At 40.6% G+C, this 20,085-nt stretch overlaps 1 protein-coding gene across 3 annotated transcripts in view; it reads left to right on the plus strand.

Moving 5' to 3' along the window:
• Cfap43 (cilia and flagella associated protein 43) overlaps positions 1-20,085 on the plus strand; it is a 72,367-nt gene that overhangs the window by 20,238 nt on the left and 32,044 nt on the right. For 2 of the 3 annotated variants that reach the window (XM_090345942.1, XM_090345944.1), the window contains exons 10-17: positions 1,927-2,007; positions 4,751-4,899; positions 6,365-6,468; positions 9,656-9,796; positions 10,133-10,305; positions 14,324-14,473; positions 16,329-16,459; positions 17,561-17,705. In XM_090345942.1, the coding sequence (XP_090202068.1) occupies positions 1,927-2,007; positions 4,751-4,899; positions 6,365-6,468; positions 9,656-9,796; positions 10,133-10,305; positions 14,324-14,473; positions 16,329-16,459; positions 17,561-17,705 (1,074 nt within the window). The remainder of the gene's footprint in view (positions 1-1,926; positions 2,008-4,750; positions 4,900-6,364; positions 6,469-9,655; positions 9,797-10,132; positions 10,306-14,323; positions 14,474-16,328; positions 16,460-17,560; positions 17,706-20,085) is intronic. The other variant, XM_090345943.1, reaches the window with a different exon arrangement.

Consider the following 20,085-nt stretch of genomic DNA (forward strand, 5'->3'; position numbering starts at 1 on the left):
AGACCGCCCACCTATATACAGCCATTTGGCTCAAGTAGTATAGTAGCAGCCATGAGCAAACAAAACAAACCAAAAACAAAAAACAAGCAAGAGTGTAAAGCCCTGAGTTCAAGGCTTGAAGGAATATCTACACATCGGTGAGATCATAGTTAACATCATACATTCAGCGTCATGCTGCATGTGTGAGCTAATGCAGTAAGACAGGAGTAACAGGTGTACAAACTGCAAAGGAAGAAGCAAAAGTATCTTTGTTCTCAGATGAGTGGCCTCCACTGAACAATACAATTGCAGCAAAGTTGCTTGATGAAAGTTTAACATACAGAAAAGGCGATTGTGTTCTTGTGTATCTATAGTGACCAGTTGGAATTTGAAATTAAAACCACAATATTATTTACCTCAGCACCAATAAAATGAACTCAGTATAAGTCTAACAACAGATGTGTACACTCTGTATGAGTAAAGTACAAAACCCTGATGAGGAAATGCAAAGATTGAATTCAATGGAGAGAGATTACTCAAACATTGCTGGAATATTCAATTTTATCATTGTGTCAGCTCTTCTTATCCTCATCTAGAGATGCAATATCATTCGAACCAAAATGTCAGTAAGCTATTTGGTGAAAATTGATTCACCACTTCTAAAAAAATATAGAGATATGCAAAAGATTCTAAATAATCAGTACAATGCTAAAGTTCACAGTCAGAGGATTGACACAAATCTGGTTTGAAGACTTACTATAAAAACTAGAATAATAAAGATAGTGTGGTACTGCTAAAAGACTAAACTGCAAAAAGATGAATGGAACAGAACGAAGCCCAGAAATGCACTGCGCATATATAGTAAGCTAATATTTGAAAAGAGATAAAAGGAAATGCAGACATGATACTATTTTCACTATGTATTTTCAACAAATGGGACTAAAACTAGTTGAACATGACATGATATACAAAAAAAAAGTGTAGAAGTGCTGGGTGTGGTGGCTCACACCTGTAATCCTAGCTACTCAGGAGGTTCAAATCTGAGGATCGAGGTTCAAAGCCAGCCTGGGCACTAAAGACCGTGAGACTCGTCTCCAGTTAATCACTAGAAAACTGGAAGTGGCACTGTGATTCAAGGGGTAGGGTAGCCTTGAGCTGAAGAACTCAGGGACAGTGCCTGGGCCTAGAATTCAAGCCCTATGAGTTACAAAAAAAATCTAGAAGCTCTATCATAAAACAGTATTCACAGGATCATAGACCCAAATGTAAAATGCAAAATTATAAAAGGGGAAGGAAAGGGGAATTCTTGTACTATCTGTTCAATTTTCCTAGTCTTCAAACTGCTTTAAAAATAAATGTAATTTTGAAAAAGAACTATGCATAATTTCCTGTCTCTAGGCTTTCCTTGTAACCTAGGATTTCCTTGTAACTTTTAAATATTTTTGTGCAAACATCTTTCATCTTTGTTGTTGTTGTTGTTGTCAGTCATGGGGCTTGAATTCAGGGCATGAGTGCTGTCCCTGAGCTAATTTGCTCAAGGATAGAATTGACCACTTTGAGCCTCAGCTCCATTTCTGGTTTTCTGATGATTAATTGGAGATAAGAGTCTCACTTTCCTGTCTGTGCTGGCTCCAAACCATGATCCTTAGATCTCAACCTTTGAGTAGCTAGGATTATAGGCAAGAGCCACCAGTGTCCAGTGACAAAAATATGTATTTCATTTTCTAATCCTAGTTATATGTTACTTAAATCATATACAGGACAATGGTTAGCATATATTTAGAAAAAGAATATTGATGTTGACATTACAAAAATAATTAAATAATTATTTATAATCTACATAAACTGAAGTGAACATTTTTTTCTATTCCTCTGACTATGACTTAGAACATGTTTACACGTGAGAGTTTTGGTTTCCATTCAGTTTTTTTTTTCTTTCTTTTGTAGACAGTCACACATTCTGGAGAAGTTTGTATTTGGTCCATAGAGGATTGTACTTGTTTAAGCAAGATTTATCTGAAAACCACAGTAAGTGTACTAGATAAATGATTATTAAAAAACATTGATTGAGAATATATTATTTTCATAAACTGCATTATTGAATGGCAACTCCATTATACAACTACTTGTAAATAATATATATATGTGTACATGTATATACATATACATATATATATTAAATTGAGCCAGGCAGAAGCTGGGTGCCAGTGGCTCATGTCTATAATCCTAGCTACTCAGGAGGATGAGATCTAAAAAGCACAGTTCAAAGCCAGCCTGGGCAAGAAAATCTGTGAGTAATAATCTCCAATTAAACACCAAAAAAGCCAGAGGTAGAGCTGTAACTCAAGTGATGGAGTACTAGCCTTCAGAGCAAAATGTCAGAGACAGTTCCCAGTCCCTGAGTTCAAGTACGCGCACACACACACACACACACACACACACACACACACACACAATTCTAATCCAATCTGACTCTATATTTTTTACATTTTCAGTAGTCTGTGCCATTTTTTTTTCAGTCGTGGTACTTTAACTCTGGGCCTGGGCATTGTCCCTGAGCTCTTCAGCTCAAGACTGCCACCTTACCCCTTGACCCACAGCTCCACTTCCAGTTTTCTGGTGGTTAATAAGTCTCACAGACTTTCATACTCAGGCTGGCTTAGAACCGAAATCCTCAGATCTCAGCCTCCTGAGTACATAGGATTACACCGTGCCCAACTTATGCCATTACTTTTACCATGTCTATGGTACCTCTTGCATTCTAATAGTATAGCAAAATTAAAGAACCAAGAAACAATGATAATCCTGAGTTTTTATATTGTAAGATAATAGAACATAGTTTTAGATGAGCTCAGGAGGAGAGGAAGTTATGGTCCTTCCTCTTTATAAAAGTAACACATTAATTATAAAATTATAACATAATTCAATAGGATAAATGAAATTTTTCACTGAAAGTAAAGATGAAAGTTCTTGCCTAGACAGGCATGGTGTACCTATGATCCCAGCACATAAGAGGCCGAGAAAGGAGGATTGTGAGCTTGAAGCCAGCCTAAGCTACACAGCTAGGCACTGGTAGCTCACACCTGTTACCCTAACTTCTCAGGAGGCTGAGATGTAGGGATTATGGTCAAGTCTAAGCAGGAATGTTGTGAGACTCTTAAAACCAATTAACCATCAGAAAACCAGAAGTGAGCCAGGCGCTGGTTGCTCACGCCTGTAATCCTAGATACTCAAGAGGCTGAGATATGAGAATTGTACTTCAAAGCCAGCCTGGGTACAAAAGTCTGTGAGACTATCTCCAATTGACCATCAGAAAACCAGAAGTGTACCATGAAATATGAGAAACCTAATGTGTATGACAAATGTTTTTATGTGTTCGTTTCTATCTGAATCTCTAGAACTGGAAGAGAACATCTGTGCTCATCTGATCACATTTCCTCTTACAGATAAACAACATATGCATGCTTAACAACACCCCCAGGGACTTTTGGTACTATCTTGTTTTTCTTGGCCAAAGAGGGACACAAGTCCCCATTTGAAGCTTTAGCCACCATCACTGAGTTGCACACAGGCCTGGTAGACATGTGGTTTAGCCTGAGCTATGGAGCAATGTCTCTAGGGTGGGCAGATCACCAAACCTTTTGAGTCTCTGTTTTCTGTTCTGCAAAAAGTGATCTCTAAAGTTGTTTCCAGTTTTTCAGCATTCCCTGATTTTCCTCAAAACAATCTACAGCTCATAACTATTGAAGAATGAACCTGACTCCTTAAGTATTATACAAGTGAATTTTTTTTCTTAGAAGTAGTTTATATAATTATTAGATAGACAAGAATCTGCTTGCCTGGATTCTTTTGTTCCTTTTTCCTCCCTTCTTTCCTTCCCACTCTTCCTCCCTGCTTCTCTCGTCCCTTCCCTCCTCCTCTCTGTACCCTCTTCCTTCCCTCCCACTCCTTTACAGATTCCCACTATATAGCCCAGGCTGGTCTTCAGTCATGCAGCAGTTTCCCAAGAGCTGTGATTGATTGCAGGTGTTCAGCACAAGTGGCTCTGTTGTGAATTTCTTTATAAACTACATATGTGGTCAGCTTTCTTTTTTTTTTTCATCTTCTTCAGTAGCACAAACACCTTAGAAGATGAATGCTGATTTAAAAGGCAATAATATTCTATAAACATTTATAAATGTTTTAGAAATGGCCAGAGGTGAGGTTTCCCTGAGAACTGGCCCCAGGTGAGTGGGGTTCAGTGGGCCATGTTTTGTGATGATTTAGATTGCTGTAGCCATTTCATTGTCATTTAGGGATAAATGAGTCTACTGATAATCTATCAATTTTAAGATAGGAGATTAACATATACAGGTTTGGAGATATGGCTCAAGTGGTAGAGTACCTGCAACTGGTAGACCCTGGGTTCAAACCCCAACAGCACAAAGAAGAAGAAGAAGGAAAAGAAGAAGAAGGAGAAGGAGAAGAAGGAGAAGGAAAGGAAGAAAGAAGAAGAAGAAGAAGAAGAAGAAGCAGCAGCAGCAGCAGCAGCAGCAGCAATACAGATTGCCGTGACTTCCTATGCATTTCTTTTGTCAAGAATATTGAGTTTACCACAACATAGTTGCCAGACTCTCATTCTTCTGGCTTTTCCAAACCTTGAAGGCATTTTTTTTCCTGCAGGGCCTCATAAATGCTAAGTTCGTGCTCTGCTACTTGGCTGCCTCCCCAGCCTACGAGGCTCCTTGTATGTAGGAGCAGCTTTCATTGTCTGGGCTTTCATCTTTAACAGACAACAACTCTGGCTTGCTCTCCCTCCTCCCTCTCTGCTGCCGTGGGGACTATGGATGGCTGTATATACTTTCTGGACATCCAGGACGAAGACTACCCAGAATTGGTCCACAAGTCCTTCCTCTCAGAGTCACCTGTGCACCACCTCGTGTAAGTACCTCCTGCTTCTGGAAGCTCTTTGGTCAGGTCTGTCTGTGGAGGGTTCTTATGAAGCTATTAATTGCTTTAATGCTTTATATATTTCACTTATTTTGAATATTAACATAGCCATGCCATCCAGCACTCAGAACATCCAAAGGGTTGTGTAGTGGGTAATCCATATGCATCCAGTTCTCTCCATAGAGTAAGACTATTACCAATTTCTTGTGTGTCTTTCCAAAGACATTTTATCCTCACTCAAGAATCAACACATACACTTCCTTTCACTTAGGCAAATTTTTCAGTAATCTTTTGGCACTGAGAGGAACTCAGACAATTTTGTTGTTAGCTCCATGAAGCAAAGACTCTGTTCTCATTTGGCAGATGAGAGTGAGGCGCAAAGAGTATAAATAACTTGCTGACACTGTATGTGTGTGTACATGTGCGCACATGTGTGTGTATGTGTGCACATGTGTGTGCATGCACACATGCACATACTAGTACTAGGGCTTGAATTGCAGGGCCTCAACTTTTTGCCTGTTTTTTTTTTCACGCAGGCCTGGTACCTCTTGAGCCTTGAATCTACTTGCAACTTTTTTTCTGGTTAATTGGAGATGAGTCTGTTGGCTTTGTCTGCCAGGCTGGTTTCAAACCTCCATCTTCAAAGCATGTGTGGGCCACCATTGCCATTGTTCTCAGAGGGAGAAAAATTACACACAATGTTCTGGGCCTCAAAGCACTAAATTCTTTCTTCTCCTGCCTAGTACCAGTCAAGGCATGCTGAAACATTGCATCCATTATTCATTCTTATTTCCACTTAAAACATTGAGGCAGCTCTACTCAGTATTTCACTCATGTATAAAGAAAGTTGCCCAACTTTCCCAAGTCACCCTGGTTGTGTACTTAACACTGTGATTAGACTAGTATTGGCTTTGAGTGCAATGATTCTTCCTACATGTCATCATTTGAAATTCACAAAGTCAGAGAACATTAAAAATCACAAACCAAAAGAATGGTTTGAAGTAGGGATGGTGGCTTATACCTATAAATCCCAGCTACTCAGAAGGCCAGGATTGGGAAGATGGTAGTTTGAGGCCATCCCAGCCATCCCCCCCCCCCGCCCCGCAACAAAAAAACTTCGTAAGACTTTCTCTCAAGAGAAAAAGCTGTTTATGGTGATGCACACAAGTAATCCAAGTTACAGCTGAAAACATAAAATAGGAGGATTATAGTTCAGGTACTGGGCCTGGCAAAAAGCAAAGTAACCAGTATGGAAAGGTCTGGAGGCGCTTTGGTCGGGTGTCTGCCTAGCAAGGGAGAAGTCCTGAGTTTAAAAGCTTAGTACTGCCAAAAATGTTTGAATTTCTATTTAGTTTTGGTTTAATGTGCTCCATGGCAGTGCATCCAATAAACTTGCTTGCTGTATAGCTAGGGAAATGAGCAGGATCTAACGATCATGAAATTTCTTCTTTTCTAGTTTTGATCAGCTGGGACTGTTTCTATTTGCTGGAACAGCAGAAGGAAAACTCTTTATTATTAATGCCAAGCCCTCAAGTTTATTTAAGATTCTTGGATTTACAGGTATGTCACCAAATGTTTATCTAACATACTATAATCAATATTTTATTACTGTTCATAGCTGTCAGCCGCTTGGGAGGCTGAGATCTGGAAGATCACATTTCCAGGATAGTCGAGGCAAAAAAAATCTGAGAGAAACCATCTCAAAATACATCAGGTCTGGAAGTGGCACTGTGGCCCAAGTGATAGAGCGATAGCCTTGAGTTGAAGCCAAAACAACAACCATAACAAACTATATCGGGTGTGAGGGCATGTGCATGTCATTCTAGCTAGATCACAGGAATGAACTACCATACCCAGCTTTTATTGGTTGAAACGAAGATCTTGCAAACCTTTTGCCTGAGCTCCCCTCAAGCCAGAGTACTCCCGATCCCCACCTCCTCCGAAGCTGGGTTCTGAGTGTGAACTTCCATGCCTGGCCTAGAGTTATTTTGGCTCACAGTTATAAGGAGCCCATCCACGGCTGTTTTCCCCTGTATGCTTGACTAGAACATTAAGATGGCTAGAGCTTAAGGTGGACGGCCTTCTTCATCCTGTGGTGAACAGGAAGTAGAGAAAAGGGAGGGAAACAGGTACTGGCCCTGAGAACCCTTCAGTGACCTTCAGTGGCTAGGCCTAAACTTTCCAGTATCTCTCAAAATAGCACCATCAGCTGAAGGCCAAGTATGCAGCAACACATGAGCCTGCAGGGGAGATTGGATATTCAAGCTAGTCAAAGATAGAATTCTGATCTTGAAAACACGACATGGAAGGCAATGAGATGGCCCAAGAAGACAGAGAAGAAGTACATTTAAATGCTACTAGGGTCAAACAGGTAACCTAAACATGTAAAGTAATGAATCTAGTGGAGTGGACACAGTGCCAGACCTCAAAGTAAATACAGAGCCTGCCACTTTTTAACCTACCTGGTTGGTTAGTGAGGGGTTAGGATGGGAGACACCAGGAATAGAAAATTGATTCATATTTTATACGGAAGCTTGGGCAGAGGAATATGAGACAAGAAAACCTAGGACAGGCCTAAGTAACGAGGCAGCTGAGAGAGGGCTGGTAGCACCTCCTGAAAGAGCTCAAAGAAACAAGGCTAGGTGAGTAGAGACTGTGGCGAAAGTATGAGTGGGGTGAGGACTGGCAGATGTCCTCCTGTATTTGCCAATCAGCAGGTGTTCCTCGAGAGAGCTCAGAGAGGGAGGGGAGGGGAGAAAATAAAGCTAGTAGGTAGCTTCATGTATTAAGGAGGACGAATGTGATCAACTGAATATCTGGGGAAGGCTGAATAGGAAAATAGGACTGTCTAGGATGTCAGCTAAGGGAAGTGGTGCTGTGACTCAAGTGGTAGAGCACTAGCTTTGAGCTGAAGAACTTGGGGACAGTGCCCAGGGTCAGAGTTCAAGCCCCACGACTGGAAAAGAAAAGAAAAGAAAAGAAATAAAGGATGTCAGGTAAGTATGAACCAGTAGGAACTGAACCTGTAGTGGGCTCCTAGCCTGGCACACCTAGCCAAAGTCAGACTAGCTGGATTTCAAAAGGAGCACACTGCTAATCGTGTGTACTTCCATCAATCTGCCAGTCCCTAAATCATGATACAAAGAATATTGATGTCTAACTTTACCATCCAGTGTCACCATGGGGGAACTGGCAAGCAAGCCCCATGCCATTGGCACACACCTGAAATCCTAGCTCCTCAGGAGGCTAAGTCCTGGAGGATTTCCATTTATTGCCAGGTCAGTAGGAAAAGTCTATGCGATTCCAGTTAACCAACAAAATATCAGAGTGGAGCTTGTGGTACAAGTAGGTCCTCAGCTAGGAGCATGAAAGCTCCTAAGTTCAAGCCATAGTATTCCACCAAAAACATAAAAAGAAAAGGGAACAGTGGGGGAACTGGCTGCAGTGGTGTGTGTGAGGTGCTAGAGCACAGCGGGTATTGATGAAATGGGGTAGATGTTATTAGGAAAGAGCAAGTGGACAAAAGAAGAGAAAGGGGAGAGAGAGACCTGAACAGACCAGACCAGATTTTAATCATCTCTGGAGAGGGGCAGCAAGTACCATTGAGCAGAGTTTGAGATACCAGGAACGCAGAAGGAGGGGTCGGGTCTAAGTACAGTTAAATGAGGGAGGAAGGAGTTCTTAGGTTGTGAAATCAGGCAGTGACCACAGTCAGTCTCGCCCGGGGCAATGTGCACTTTTAGAAATGGCCAGGGGGTGAGGTTTCCCAGGGGAGTTGGGGGGGGCGGTCAGTGGGCCATGAAAGCAGCATTAGGTTATGAGAATGGTGCAGATTCCCATCATATATGGTAGGTTTTAGCTAGCACCCTAATTGGGAAAGAACTTGGGCCAAACCAAGCTGTTTGGAAATGCTAGTCCAGACATCAAATCAGGAAAAATAACCCTGATCAGTCCCCTCAACTGTTCCTTATGTACTTTATTTTTAAAGGGTCCTTTTAAATACTAGTAAGCAAATTTAGTATTAGAGATTAAGTGAAGGCAAATGATACATATTTGTGTGTGGGTTTGCTGGTTCTGAGGCTTGAACTCGGCTTGGGTGCTGACGGTGGGATTTGGGGCTCAAAGCTAAGACTCTAACATTTGAGCTACAGCTCTGCTTCGAGCTTTTGGCAGTTTAACTGGAGATGAGTCTTATGGACTTTTCTTTTTCTGTGGGTCATGGGACTTGAACTCGGCCTGGGCGCTGTCCTTGAGCTCTTCAACTCAAGGCTACCACCCTACCCTTGAGCCAAGCCCCACTTCCCATTTTCTAGAGGTTAATTGAAGATAAGAGTCTCAGGTCCTTTTGTGCCTGGGCTGGCTTTGAACCTTGATCCTCAGATCTCAGCCTCCTGAGTAGCTAGGATCACAGGCGTGAGCCACCACGCTGAGCTCAGGGACTTTTCTCTCTGGGCTAGTTTGAACCACAATCCTCAGATCTCAGCCTTCTAGGTAGCTAGGAACAGACATGAGTCACTAGTGCCTGGCTATTATGTGATGTCCTAATTGAGATGAGAAAAGGATCTTAAAATTGGTTGATACGTTAAGTTTTGAGTCAGGGTCTCCGCATGTAGACCAGAACTTCTGGCCAGGAGCTTGAGATCCTGCTACTGTAGGCATTAGAGGAGTTTATAATCACTCCTAGATTTAAAAATTTCCTAAATTTAGCCAGTGACAACTTACTGGGTTGATTTTCATTTGTTTTCAGAATCAGGTAAAGAAATCATACAGATATCCACAGTGTCTATGTTGGGCACAGAAACAGTGCAAGTGATGGTGCTCTGTCCACTACCAGAAACAGGAAGCAGCCGGCTAGAAATATTTACTCTGCCTAAGACATTACCACAAGGTAATAATGAAAAAGGAGCAACTCAAACCATTCTTCCTGGACCTAAATAAGCTGTTGCTATAGTATTTTCTATTTTTGTTGTTCTAGTCATAACATTTTTCTTAGCATGTAAAAAGGAAAAATGTGCATCTTTACAAAGGAAAACCGATGTGGTTGCTAAGCAATTTGAAAAGTGGAGTTTTTCCTGTGCCTTTTTTAATTTTAAAGAAAGGGAATAGAATAAACTGCTCCATCAAATTGGTGTGGTATTTTGTGATATCTCTTGCTCTGTTGTTTTAAATAAAATATAGTTAAATTCCGATACAAGTAATCTCTTTTCTTTCCCAAATATTACAGTTTATACAACCTTTTCTGATGAAAGGGGAAGGCTGCGAGATGAACTGGTTCATAAGTTCCTGTATGAAACGGAGCACTCACTATCCTCTGCAGTCCTTGACTTTCAAATCAACCGAATATATGGCTTCTGTAGCCATGTTCCATACATCTGTAGCTACATTATTCCTGAAGAAGTATGTGAAAACCAAACTATATTTCCATCTGTCTAACTGATCAAGATTTGAAAGTGATCCATGGCTCATGCCTGTAATACTGCCTATTCAGTAGGCTTAGATCTGCTTCAACAGAATAGTCTAATTTATTACATTAACATAATTCCCTTTAATTAGATATATCCTAGGGTTATTTGTTAATCCATCATAGACAACTTTATATTTGTAACACATATATCCCATTTGTCAGATACTTATGCAAATGACATCACATTTGTTTCTTTGCCAAAGAAAAGTCTAGCATTAGCTCTATTGCACAGATATTAATATCTATAGATGATTTTGGGTGAAACTTTGTACTCAAGCCCCAAGCAAAATGTCACAAAATAATTAAACTGTTTTCAACATGCTTTCATCACTTTCTCATTAACCTTCTTCCATATTGTGTCACACCTCTTACACACACACACACACACACACACACACACACACACACACACACAAACACTCCCTCCATACTGACCTTCTGCATACTGTTCTTAGCCAATCAGTGTCCAACAGTATCTCTCGATCTGCTCTAAATTCTTCAGTCTAACACCTATTTCAGAATACCTGACATTTGGCATTGAAATGGAGAGAATAAATAAATGGTTTGTGGCAGGAAAGATTCAAGAAAAGTGTGATAGGGGATATTTAAAGTGAGCTTTGATGACTAGATAAACATGGAAGGCTAGACAGGGTGGCATATACTTGCAATGCTAGGAACTCTGGAGGCATCACAGGTAAAAAGAGTTTGACCCAAGCCTGGCTTTGACAAAAGTAAGAGATCCTATCTCAGAAGACAAAGATAGGGCAATCACCGGTGGCCTATGCCTGTAATCTTAGTTATTTAGGAGGCTAAGTTGAGAATCAAGAGTCAAAGGCATCAGGTAAGAAAGTCCAAAAAAGTCCAAGAGACTCCTTTCTCCAATAAACAACTAAAAAAAAAAAAGCCAGAAGTGGAGCTGTTATTCAAGTAGAAGAGCACTAGTCTTTTTTTTTTGAAAGGACCTGGTGATGGCCCAATACCGATGTTGCTTTATTTTTTTATTGTATTTAATAAAAGGGTTACATGATATTTTCCAGATAGAAGGTGCATTAATTCACATACATTGATACCCTTTCACATGTCTTGGTACCCATTACCCTCCCCCCACCCCCCATCCATCTTGGTTTTCCCCCCTTCCCTATCAAATTTCAAATAACCAAATACAAATAAATTCAATATATCAGATAACAAAGTGAGATACTGTAACAATATGAGATAACCAGGGGACAGCAAAGGAGATGAGAGATAACATAGTACATTAAGGACAACAATCATTCTTTATATGGCTTTTGTTTCAATATCCTGGAGGTCCTTTCAATTAGCTTCATACTATATGGTCTTATGTATCAAGGTTTTGCTCTATTGCAGATCTCTGCTAGTACAGCCCAAGGTTTCTACTGATTATGACAAATGAGGGAAACCATTGAGCCTAAGTTCCTTTGAGTCTGGCTTACTTCACTTAATAAGATTTTTTCTAAGTCTTTCCATTTCCTAACAAATGGGGTGATGTCATTTTTTCTGACAGCAGCATAGAATTCCATTGTGTACAAATACCACAACTTGTTGATCCACTCATCAACTGAGGGACATCTAGGTTGGTTCCATATCTTTGCTATGGTGAATAGTGCTGCAATGAACATTGTTGTGGATTTAGTATGCCCTTGTTTCTGGATGGTTGGGTAAATGCCAAGTAGTGGAATTGCTGGGTCATAGGGGAGTTATATGTTTAGCCTTTTGAGGCACTGCCACACTGCTTTCCATAGTGGTTGAACGAGTTTGCACTCCCACCAACAGTGTAGTATTGATCCCTCCTGGCCACATCCCCGCCAGCATCTGTTGTTATTCGTTTTCCTGATCCTGGCCATTCTAACTGGAGTGAGGTGGAATCTTAGAGTTGTTTTGATTTGCATTTCTTTTATGACCAGAGATGTGGAGCATTTCTTCATGTGTCTATAGGCCATTTTTGTTTCTTCTTCAGAGAAGACTCTCTTTAAGTCTTTGGCCCATTTTTTAATGGGATGGTTGTTACTTTGGAGGTTAGTTTTGGAGTGATTCAATTTTTTGAGCTGTTGATATATTTTAGATATGAGGCCTTTGTCCGTTGTTTGGTTGGTGAAGATCTTCTCCCATTCTGTAGGCTTCCTAATTAATTTACTAGCTATGTCCTTTGCCATACAAAAGCTCTGCAGTTTAATGCAGTCCCACTTATCCAGCCTTTCTCTGATTTGTTGTGATTCTTGGTCCTTATTAAGAAAGTTTCGACCTGTGCCAAGGAGGCCTAGTGTATCTCCTATTCCTTCTTGTAAAGTTTTCAGTGTGTCAACTTTTACCTCCAGGTCTTTGATCCATTTGGAGTTAATTCTAGTGCAGGGTGACAAAGAAGGATCCAACTTTAGTTTTCTGCAGGGAAGAGCACTAGTCTTGAGGGAATAAAAAGCTCAGGAACAGTGCCCAGGCCCCGAGTTCAAGTCCTAGGACAAGCACATAGAAAGAGGGGGAGGCCATAAAAGAAATGTAAATCAAAACAACTTTGAGATTTCACCTCACTCCAGTTAGAATGGCCATGGTCAAGAAATCTAATAACAACAGATGCTGGCGGGGATGTGGCCAGGAGGGATTGCTACTATACTGTTGGTGGAAGTGTTATGGAAAGCAGTATGGCAATTCCTCAAAAGACTAATCATAGAGTTCCTATATGACTGAGCAATTCCCCTCCTTGGCATTTACCCAAACGTTCAGAAACAAGGACATACTAAAGCCACTAGCACAACTGTGTTTATTGCAGCACTGTTTTCTATAGTAAAGATATGGAACCAATCCAGATGCCCCTCAGTAGATGATTAGATCAAGAAGATATGGTACTTATACACAATGAAATTCTATCCTGCCATCAGAAAGAATGATATAGCCCCATTTGTAAGGAAATGGAAGGAATTGGAAAAAATCATATTAAGTGAAGTAAGCCAGACCCAAAGGAACATAGGCTCAATGGTTTCCCTCATATGTAATAATTAGTACACATCTAGGACTCTTCTGGCAGAGGATTACAATAGCGTAAAACCCATGTACATAAGGTCATATAGGATGAGACTAAATGAAAGATCTCTAGGATATGGAAACAAGAGCTTTATCTTGTGTGATTGTTGTTCTTAATGTACTATGTTATTTCTCTTCTCTTTTGTTGTCCTTTAGTTAATCTCATATTGTAATTATACCTGACTGTGTTACCTGCTATATTGTATATACATTTGATTATTTGAAATAGTAAAGGGAAGGGGGGGGAAACAAGATGATTGGGAGGGGATAGGGGAAGGGAAATGGGGAAAAAGCATGAGAATGGTATCAATGTGTGAGAAGTAATGCATCTACTATCTGGTGAATGTAACTAAATTTTAAAAAAAGAAAAAGGGGAGAGGAGAGGAAGGAAGGAAGGAAGGAAGGAAGGCAGGCAGGCTCAAGTGATAGAGCACTTATCTATAGCATGAGGCCCTAAGTTCAAATTCCAACATTGAAAAAAAGGAAAAGAAAGATGGAAAAAATAATGTGTGTAGCTAAGCAAGGTACTGGTATAAGAAATAGATGCGGGACTGGCAGGAATAAAACAGAGAAAGGCATTCCAGACCAAAAGAAGGATGTGTGCAGAAGTCAGTATGCATAAGACACTTAACGGGGCATATTAATGACTTTATTTAAACTTGTACATGAGGATGGATTAAAATACTTTGTAGAATAAAGATTGTCAGTATTGGCTGAGATCTTCAATGGCATGCTAATACACTGGCAGAAACAAACTTTTATTTGTGAACAAAGACATAAACACGGTACCTACTTTATCCTGGTTCATCTCAATGGGCAGTGTTCTCTGATTCTCTAATCTATGTACAACTTGCAGATCCAAAGTTATTCATCATTTGGACCATGTTATAACGTGGTTCTTTCTTTTATTGGCAGGAACATGTTGGTGTTTGTGTTCTTAAGCCATTCCAAAAAATGCAAAGCAGACAATATGGACCGGGAAATCTCTCTCTGTCTTTACATGGATTGTGGCTCCTGTCCATAGCTAAATGTGGAATTCTCTGCGTTCGAGATACTCCTACTTTGGTAAATCTTATTTTAGAAAAGTACCAAAAGCCCTTAGGAAAGAAATCACAACTCTCAAGTGAACTGACTCAACTATTTCCTTATCACTGATGGTATTAATAATGTTAGTTTGTTGGTTTTTTTTTTTTTACCAGTGTTTTATGTGCTGTGGTTTGAATCTCTAAAGGAGGAAACTCCATCCAGTGCCATGTGCAGATACAGAGCACTGGCCAGGGCACTGTGGATGAGTTCCAGCCATGCCCCATCACCAGCTAGTTTGTTATGTGACTTGGAAATGCATTGAGGGGCACTGCACTTGAAATGTTCAGCTATCATGTTAGGGGAACACCTCTGTGCCCCGGAGGATATGTAGGAAACTGCTCTGAAAATGAGTTGCATTGCAAACATGCTTCTGTCACCCTTCCCCTCTGTCCCCCTCACCCCCCAGCTGTGGCCTTCAAACCTGGCCTCTAGTTCAGCTCAGCATGATCTCTTGCTCAGTGTAGCCAATGTAGCATTTCTGATTTCTTCTGAGCTCTGATTTCTGATCAAGTGAGAACAGTTGACTCTCACCAAAAGGTGGGAAGGTTTGGGGGACTGTCTTGTGCTGGCCGTCGGCACACCTGAATTTGATTTGTGATACTCAGTTGTCTGCCCACACAACGGAAGCATTGCAAGCATCTATATGACACATTGCCACTGGTCTAGAGGTATTTGAGAACATCCCAGTCCCTTTTTCTGACCTCCAGAAGAAGGCATCTTTGGGCAAAAGTGATGCTTAGAGATTATTCTTGAATGATTTCGAAATTCAGCTACCCTATAGTGGAGTATAGGAACAGGAATAGAGATTTCACGGTGTGTTCTTTCATAGGTTTTTGATTTTGTATGGCCTACTCTAAAAGGTAAAGCCTTGTGTTTGAGAAGTAGAGTAAGGAGAAGTAATTTTTGGTCAAAGAGCTTAAACTAATACCGTATGTACCCCATCGGTGCATTGGCTTGCTCTGTTGGTTTAATTATCCTCTCTTCTAGGCACTGCTGGTGGCTTTTGCCTGTGATCCTAGCTACTCAGGAAGCTGAGATATGCAGATCCAGGTTTAAAACCAGCCTGGGCTGGCTAATTTGAGAGGCTTGTACCTTCAGTTAGCCAACCAAAAGAGCCAGAAGTATAAATATGATGGGATGGCTTAAGTAGTAGAGTGCCAGCCTTGTGTGAAAAAGCTATAGGCTCTGAGTTCAAGCTCTAGTACTGACACACATGCCAGTGTACACACGTGTGTATGTGCGCGCACACACACACACACACACACACACACAGATACAAATTACACTCAGTTGCTCTGCCTGATTCTCCTTTTTTTTTTTTTTGCCATTCCTGGAGCTTGAACTCAGAGCCTGAGCACTGTCCTTGGGCTTTCTCAAGGCTAGCACTCTACCACTTGAGCCACAGCACCACTGCTAGCTTTTTCGGTGTATGTAGTATCGAGAAATCAAACTCAGGGCTCCATGTATGAGTCAGGCACTCTACCAATAGGCCATACTCCTGGCCCCTCTGCCTGGTTCTTGATGGCAGATTCTGAATTTTGCTTACTCAAGGCATCTCAACCTTCAGCAAGGACATTAACTTCCTTGTGTCAGACATCATGATAATAACTCCTCTCCTTTCGCACAACATAAAGTAAGGAAACAAGTCAATATTGCTTTGAACTAAGGATTGTAAATGCTCTGCATTGCTGAAATTACTTCCATACCAGCAAAAAATGCCAACTGCAAATAGAAGGCGACCTATGGGCAAGAAAAACACATGTCACCTTGCTAGGAAAACAATATGGCAAAATCATGTTTGTAATTTCTCTGCTTTGTCTCTACAACTATCGAGGAAACATTTGCTCGCCACCGTAGTCATTCTCACCAGGGACATGGAATTCAGTGCTTGAGAATTTCCATGGATGGACAGAACATTATGGTGAATGGGAAAGATGACAGCACCCTTGTCTATCTCAAATGGAGGTACATACAGTAAAGAGTAAGCAACCCCTATGTGCTAGGATATGTTAGAATAGAGATTTCATTATTTAAGAATAGCAGGACTGCTGGCATCTGTAATCCTAGCTACTCAGGAGGTTGAGATCTGCAGATCATGGTTCAAAGCCAGCCTAGGCACTAAGCTCTGTAAAACTCTTATCTCCAATTAACTACTAGAAAACTGGAAGTGGCACTATGGCTCAAGTGGTAGGGCCATAGCCTTGAACTGAAGAACTCAGGGACAACAACCAGACCCAGAGTTTAAGCCCCACAACCCATGAAGAAAATAAAAGTAAAAAAGAATAGCAGGACCAAAAAGGTGGCTTTTGAGAAGACTGTTATATTCCTTGGTCCAGAAAGGAGAGGATGTGCCATGTTATGAGGGAGGGACACAGTGGAATCTCCAGGGTAGATTAGGCTGGGGAAATGGAGGAAAAGGTGGGTAATAACCTTGGTTTCCAAAGAAAGGACCAAGTGGGCTTGGGATGCATCAAACCAGCAGATTCTGGGGGTACCATTACACGCCTGGGACTTAACCTTGATACTATAGGGAAGGGAGATACTGGTTTGAGCAGGAGAGCCTCCTTCCCAGAAGAGGCAGCTAGGACTATGGTGTCTGCAATTTGTGCATTTGAAAGGCAGTGCTCCAGAGCCAGCTTTTACTATCTTTAGGAACTGGCTTCTCCCTGGGAGGGTCAGCAAGGCCCCAGCTATCAAAGTTCAAAGTACAGAACATAAATAGGCATAAGTACTATGTAACATATTTCTTTGTGTAAGGCATCTGGAAATAATACTGCTGTGATTTTCTTTAAAAATGTGATGCAAGCTGGCACGCAGTGGCTCACGCCTATAATCCTAGCTACTCAGGAGGCTGAGATCTGAGGATCAAGGTTCAAAGCCAGCCCAGGCAAAAAAGTTCCTGAGACTCTTATCTCCAATTAACCTAGAAAACGGGAAGTGGGGCTGGGAGCTGAAGAGCCCAGGGACAGTGCCCAGGCCCACAAAAAAAAAAAAAAAAAAAGTGACGCTAGAGTCTGTGGTTCTTCATTTTGTTTTGATTATTATTTTTTTTATTTTCTAATATAGGCGGCTTGGAGGAACTTTAGCCAATGAAGTGATTTCATATTGCCGGAATATAGTAACATTCATGATCAGCACCATGGAAGAGGAGAATAATTATTTAATTACACGCCATGGTTCCGTAGATTTGCCAAACGAACCCCAACATACAGTTGAGTTCCACTGTAGCTTTCCTTGTAAATCATGTGATGTTTCCCATTAATAGTCTTCTTTAAGCACATTTTTGCAGTATTTTTTTTTAATCTAGGTACAGTTGTTTGGCTTTTTCAAATCATTGAACTGAAAATATGATGGTTTTCTTAAAGTGGTCATGAATATGCATGTGAGAGGTCTATCAGTGGCCAAATCATATGAGATTGTTATTTAAGGACTGGTAAAAGGCCTCTTCTTGCTGGAGGAATAATCTACCAATGCTGGTATATGGTTGAAATGTTTTTCTATACTTGTCACATGACATGTATGATTTGCAAAATGTCCTAGCTACAGAACAGCATTCGTTCTTTCATCCATCCATCCATCCATCAATCCATCCATTTATTCAGTAAGTATCTGTTCCTTCAAAATGCTAGGTTGAGAGTAGATACAGCCAGAAAGAAGAAAGGAAAAGTTTCTGCTTTCAAGTTATTTACATTCTAAATTAAGGTGTTGATGTGTGCAGAGAGATGGAAATATAAGCAAATAAGTAAAGGTATGAGTGAAAAGTTCTATTTTGTTCTATGTTTTTTTTATTAATTGGTTTACCCTCAAAAATCAACCGCCTTCCTATATGCCAACAATGAGAGGAAAGAGGCAACAATCAGGAAAGCAACTCCTTTTGCAATAGCCTCAAAGAAAATAAAGTACCTAGGGATTACCTTAACTAAGAATGTAAAGGACCTTTTTGATGAAAACTTTACAATCCTGAAAAAGGAAATTAAAGCAGAACTGAGGAAATGGAAAAACCTCCCATGCTCCTGGATTGGGAGAGTTAACATCGTGAAAATGGCAATCTTGACAAGGGCTATTTACAAATTCAACGCAATACCCATCAATATCCCAATGTCATTCTTTAAAGAAATAGAAGAGGCAATCCAAAATTTCATATGGAATAATAAAAGATCCCATATAGCAAAAACAATTCTTAGCAGAAAGAACAGCACAGGAGGAATTTCAATACCAAACTTTAGACTGTATAACAGAGCTATAGTCACCAAAACAGCTTGGTACTGGAACAAGAACAGGCCTAAAGACCAATGGAATAGAATTGAGGACCCAGATATTAACCCACAGACCTATGGCCACCTAATCTTTGATAAGGGAGCAAAAAAAAAAAAGAATCGAAGAAAGACAGTCTCTTCAACAAGTGGTGCTGGTAGAACTGGTTAAGCACCTACAGAAAACTAAAGTTGGATCCTTCTTTGTCACCCTGCACCAGGATTAACTCCAAATGGATCAAAGACCTCGAGGTAAAAGCAAATACACTGAAAACTTTACTAGAAGGAATAGGAGATACACTAGGTCTCCTTGGCACAGGTTGAAACTTAATAAGGACCAAGAAACACAACAAATCAGAGAAAGTCTGGATAAGTGGGACTGCATTAAACTGCAGAGCTTCTGTACGGCAAAGGACATAGCAAATTAACTAGAAAGCCTACAGAGTGGTAGAAGATCTTCACTAACCATACAATGGATTAAGGCCTCATATCTAAAATATATCAACAGCCCAAAAAATTGAATCACTCCAAAACTAATCTCCCAAGAAACAACCATCCCATTAAAAGATGGGCCAAAGACTTAAAGAGAGTCTTCCCTGAAGAAGAAATAAGAATGGCCTATGGACACATGAAGAAATGCTCAGTATCTCTGGCCATAAAAGAAATGCAAATCAAAACAACTCTAAGATTCCACCTCACTCCAATTAGAATGGCCAGGATCAAGAAATCTAATGACAACAGATGCTGGTGGGGATGTGGCCAGGAGGGATCACTACTACACTGTTGGTGGGAGTGCAAGCTTGTTCAACCACTATGGAAAGCAGTATGGCAGTGCCTCAAAAGACTAAACATAGAGCTCCCCTATGACCCAGCAATTCCACTACTTGGCATTTATCCTATTGTCCAGAAACAAGGATAACCTAAATCCACTAGCACAACGATGTTCATTGTAGCACTATTTACCATAGCAAAGATATGGAAGCAACCCAGATGCCCCTCGGTTGATGAGTGGATCAACAAGATGTGGTATTTATACACAATGAAATTCTATGCTGCTGTCAGAAAGAACGACATCGCCCCATTTGTAAGGAAATGGAAAGACTTGGAAAAAGTCATGTTAAGTGAAGTAAGTTAGACTCAAAGGAACATTGGCTCAATGGTTTCCCTCATTTGTCATAACCAGTAGAAACCTAGCAGAGATTTACACTAGAGCAAAACCTAGATACATAAGGCCATATAGGATGAGGCTAAATGAAAGGACCTCTAGGATATAGAAACAAAAGCCATATTATGAGTGATTGTTGTCCTTAATGTACTATGTTATCTCTCATCTTTTTT

The sequence above is a fragment of the Megascapheus bottae genome, chromosome 15 (assembly GCF_031878675.1).
Source record: "Megascapheus bottae isolate mThoBot1 chromosome 15, mThoBot2.hap1, whole genome shotgun sequence".
Lineage (NCBI taxonomy): Eukaryota > Metazoa > Chordata > Mammalia > Rodentia > Geomyidae > Megascapheus > Megascapheus bottae.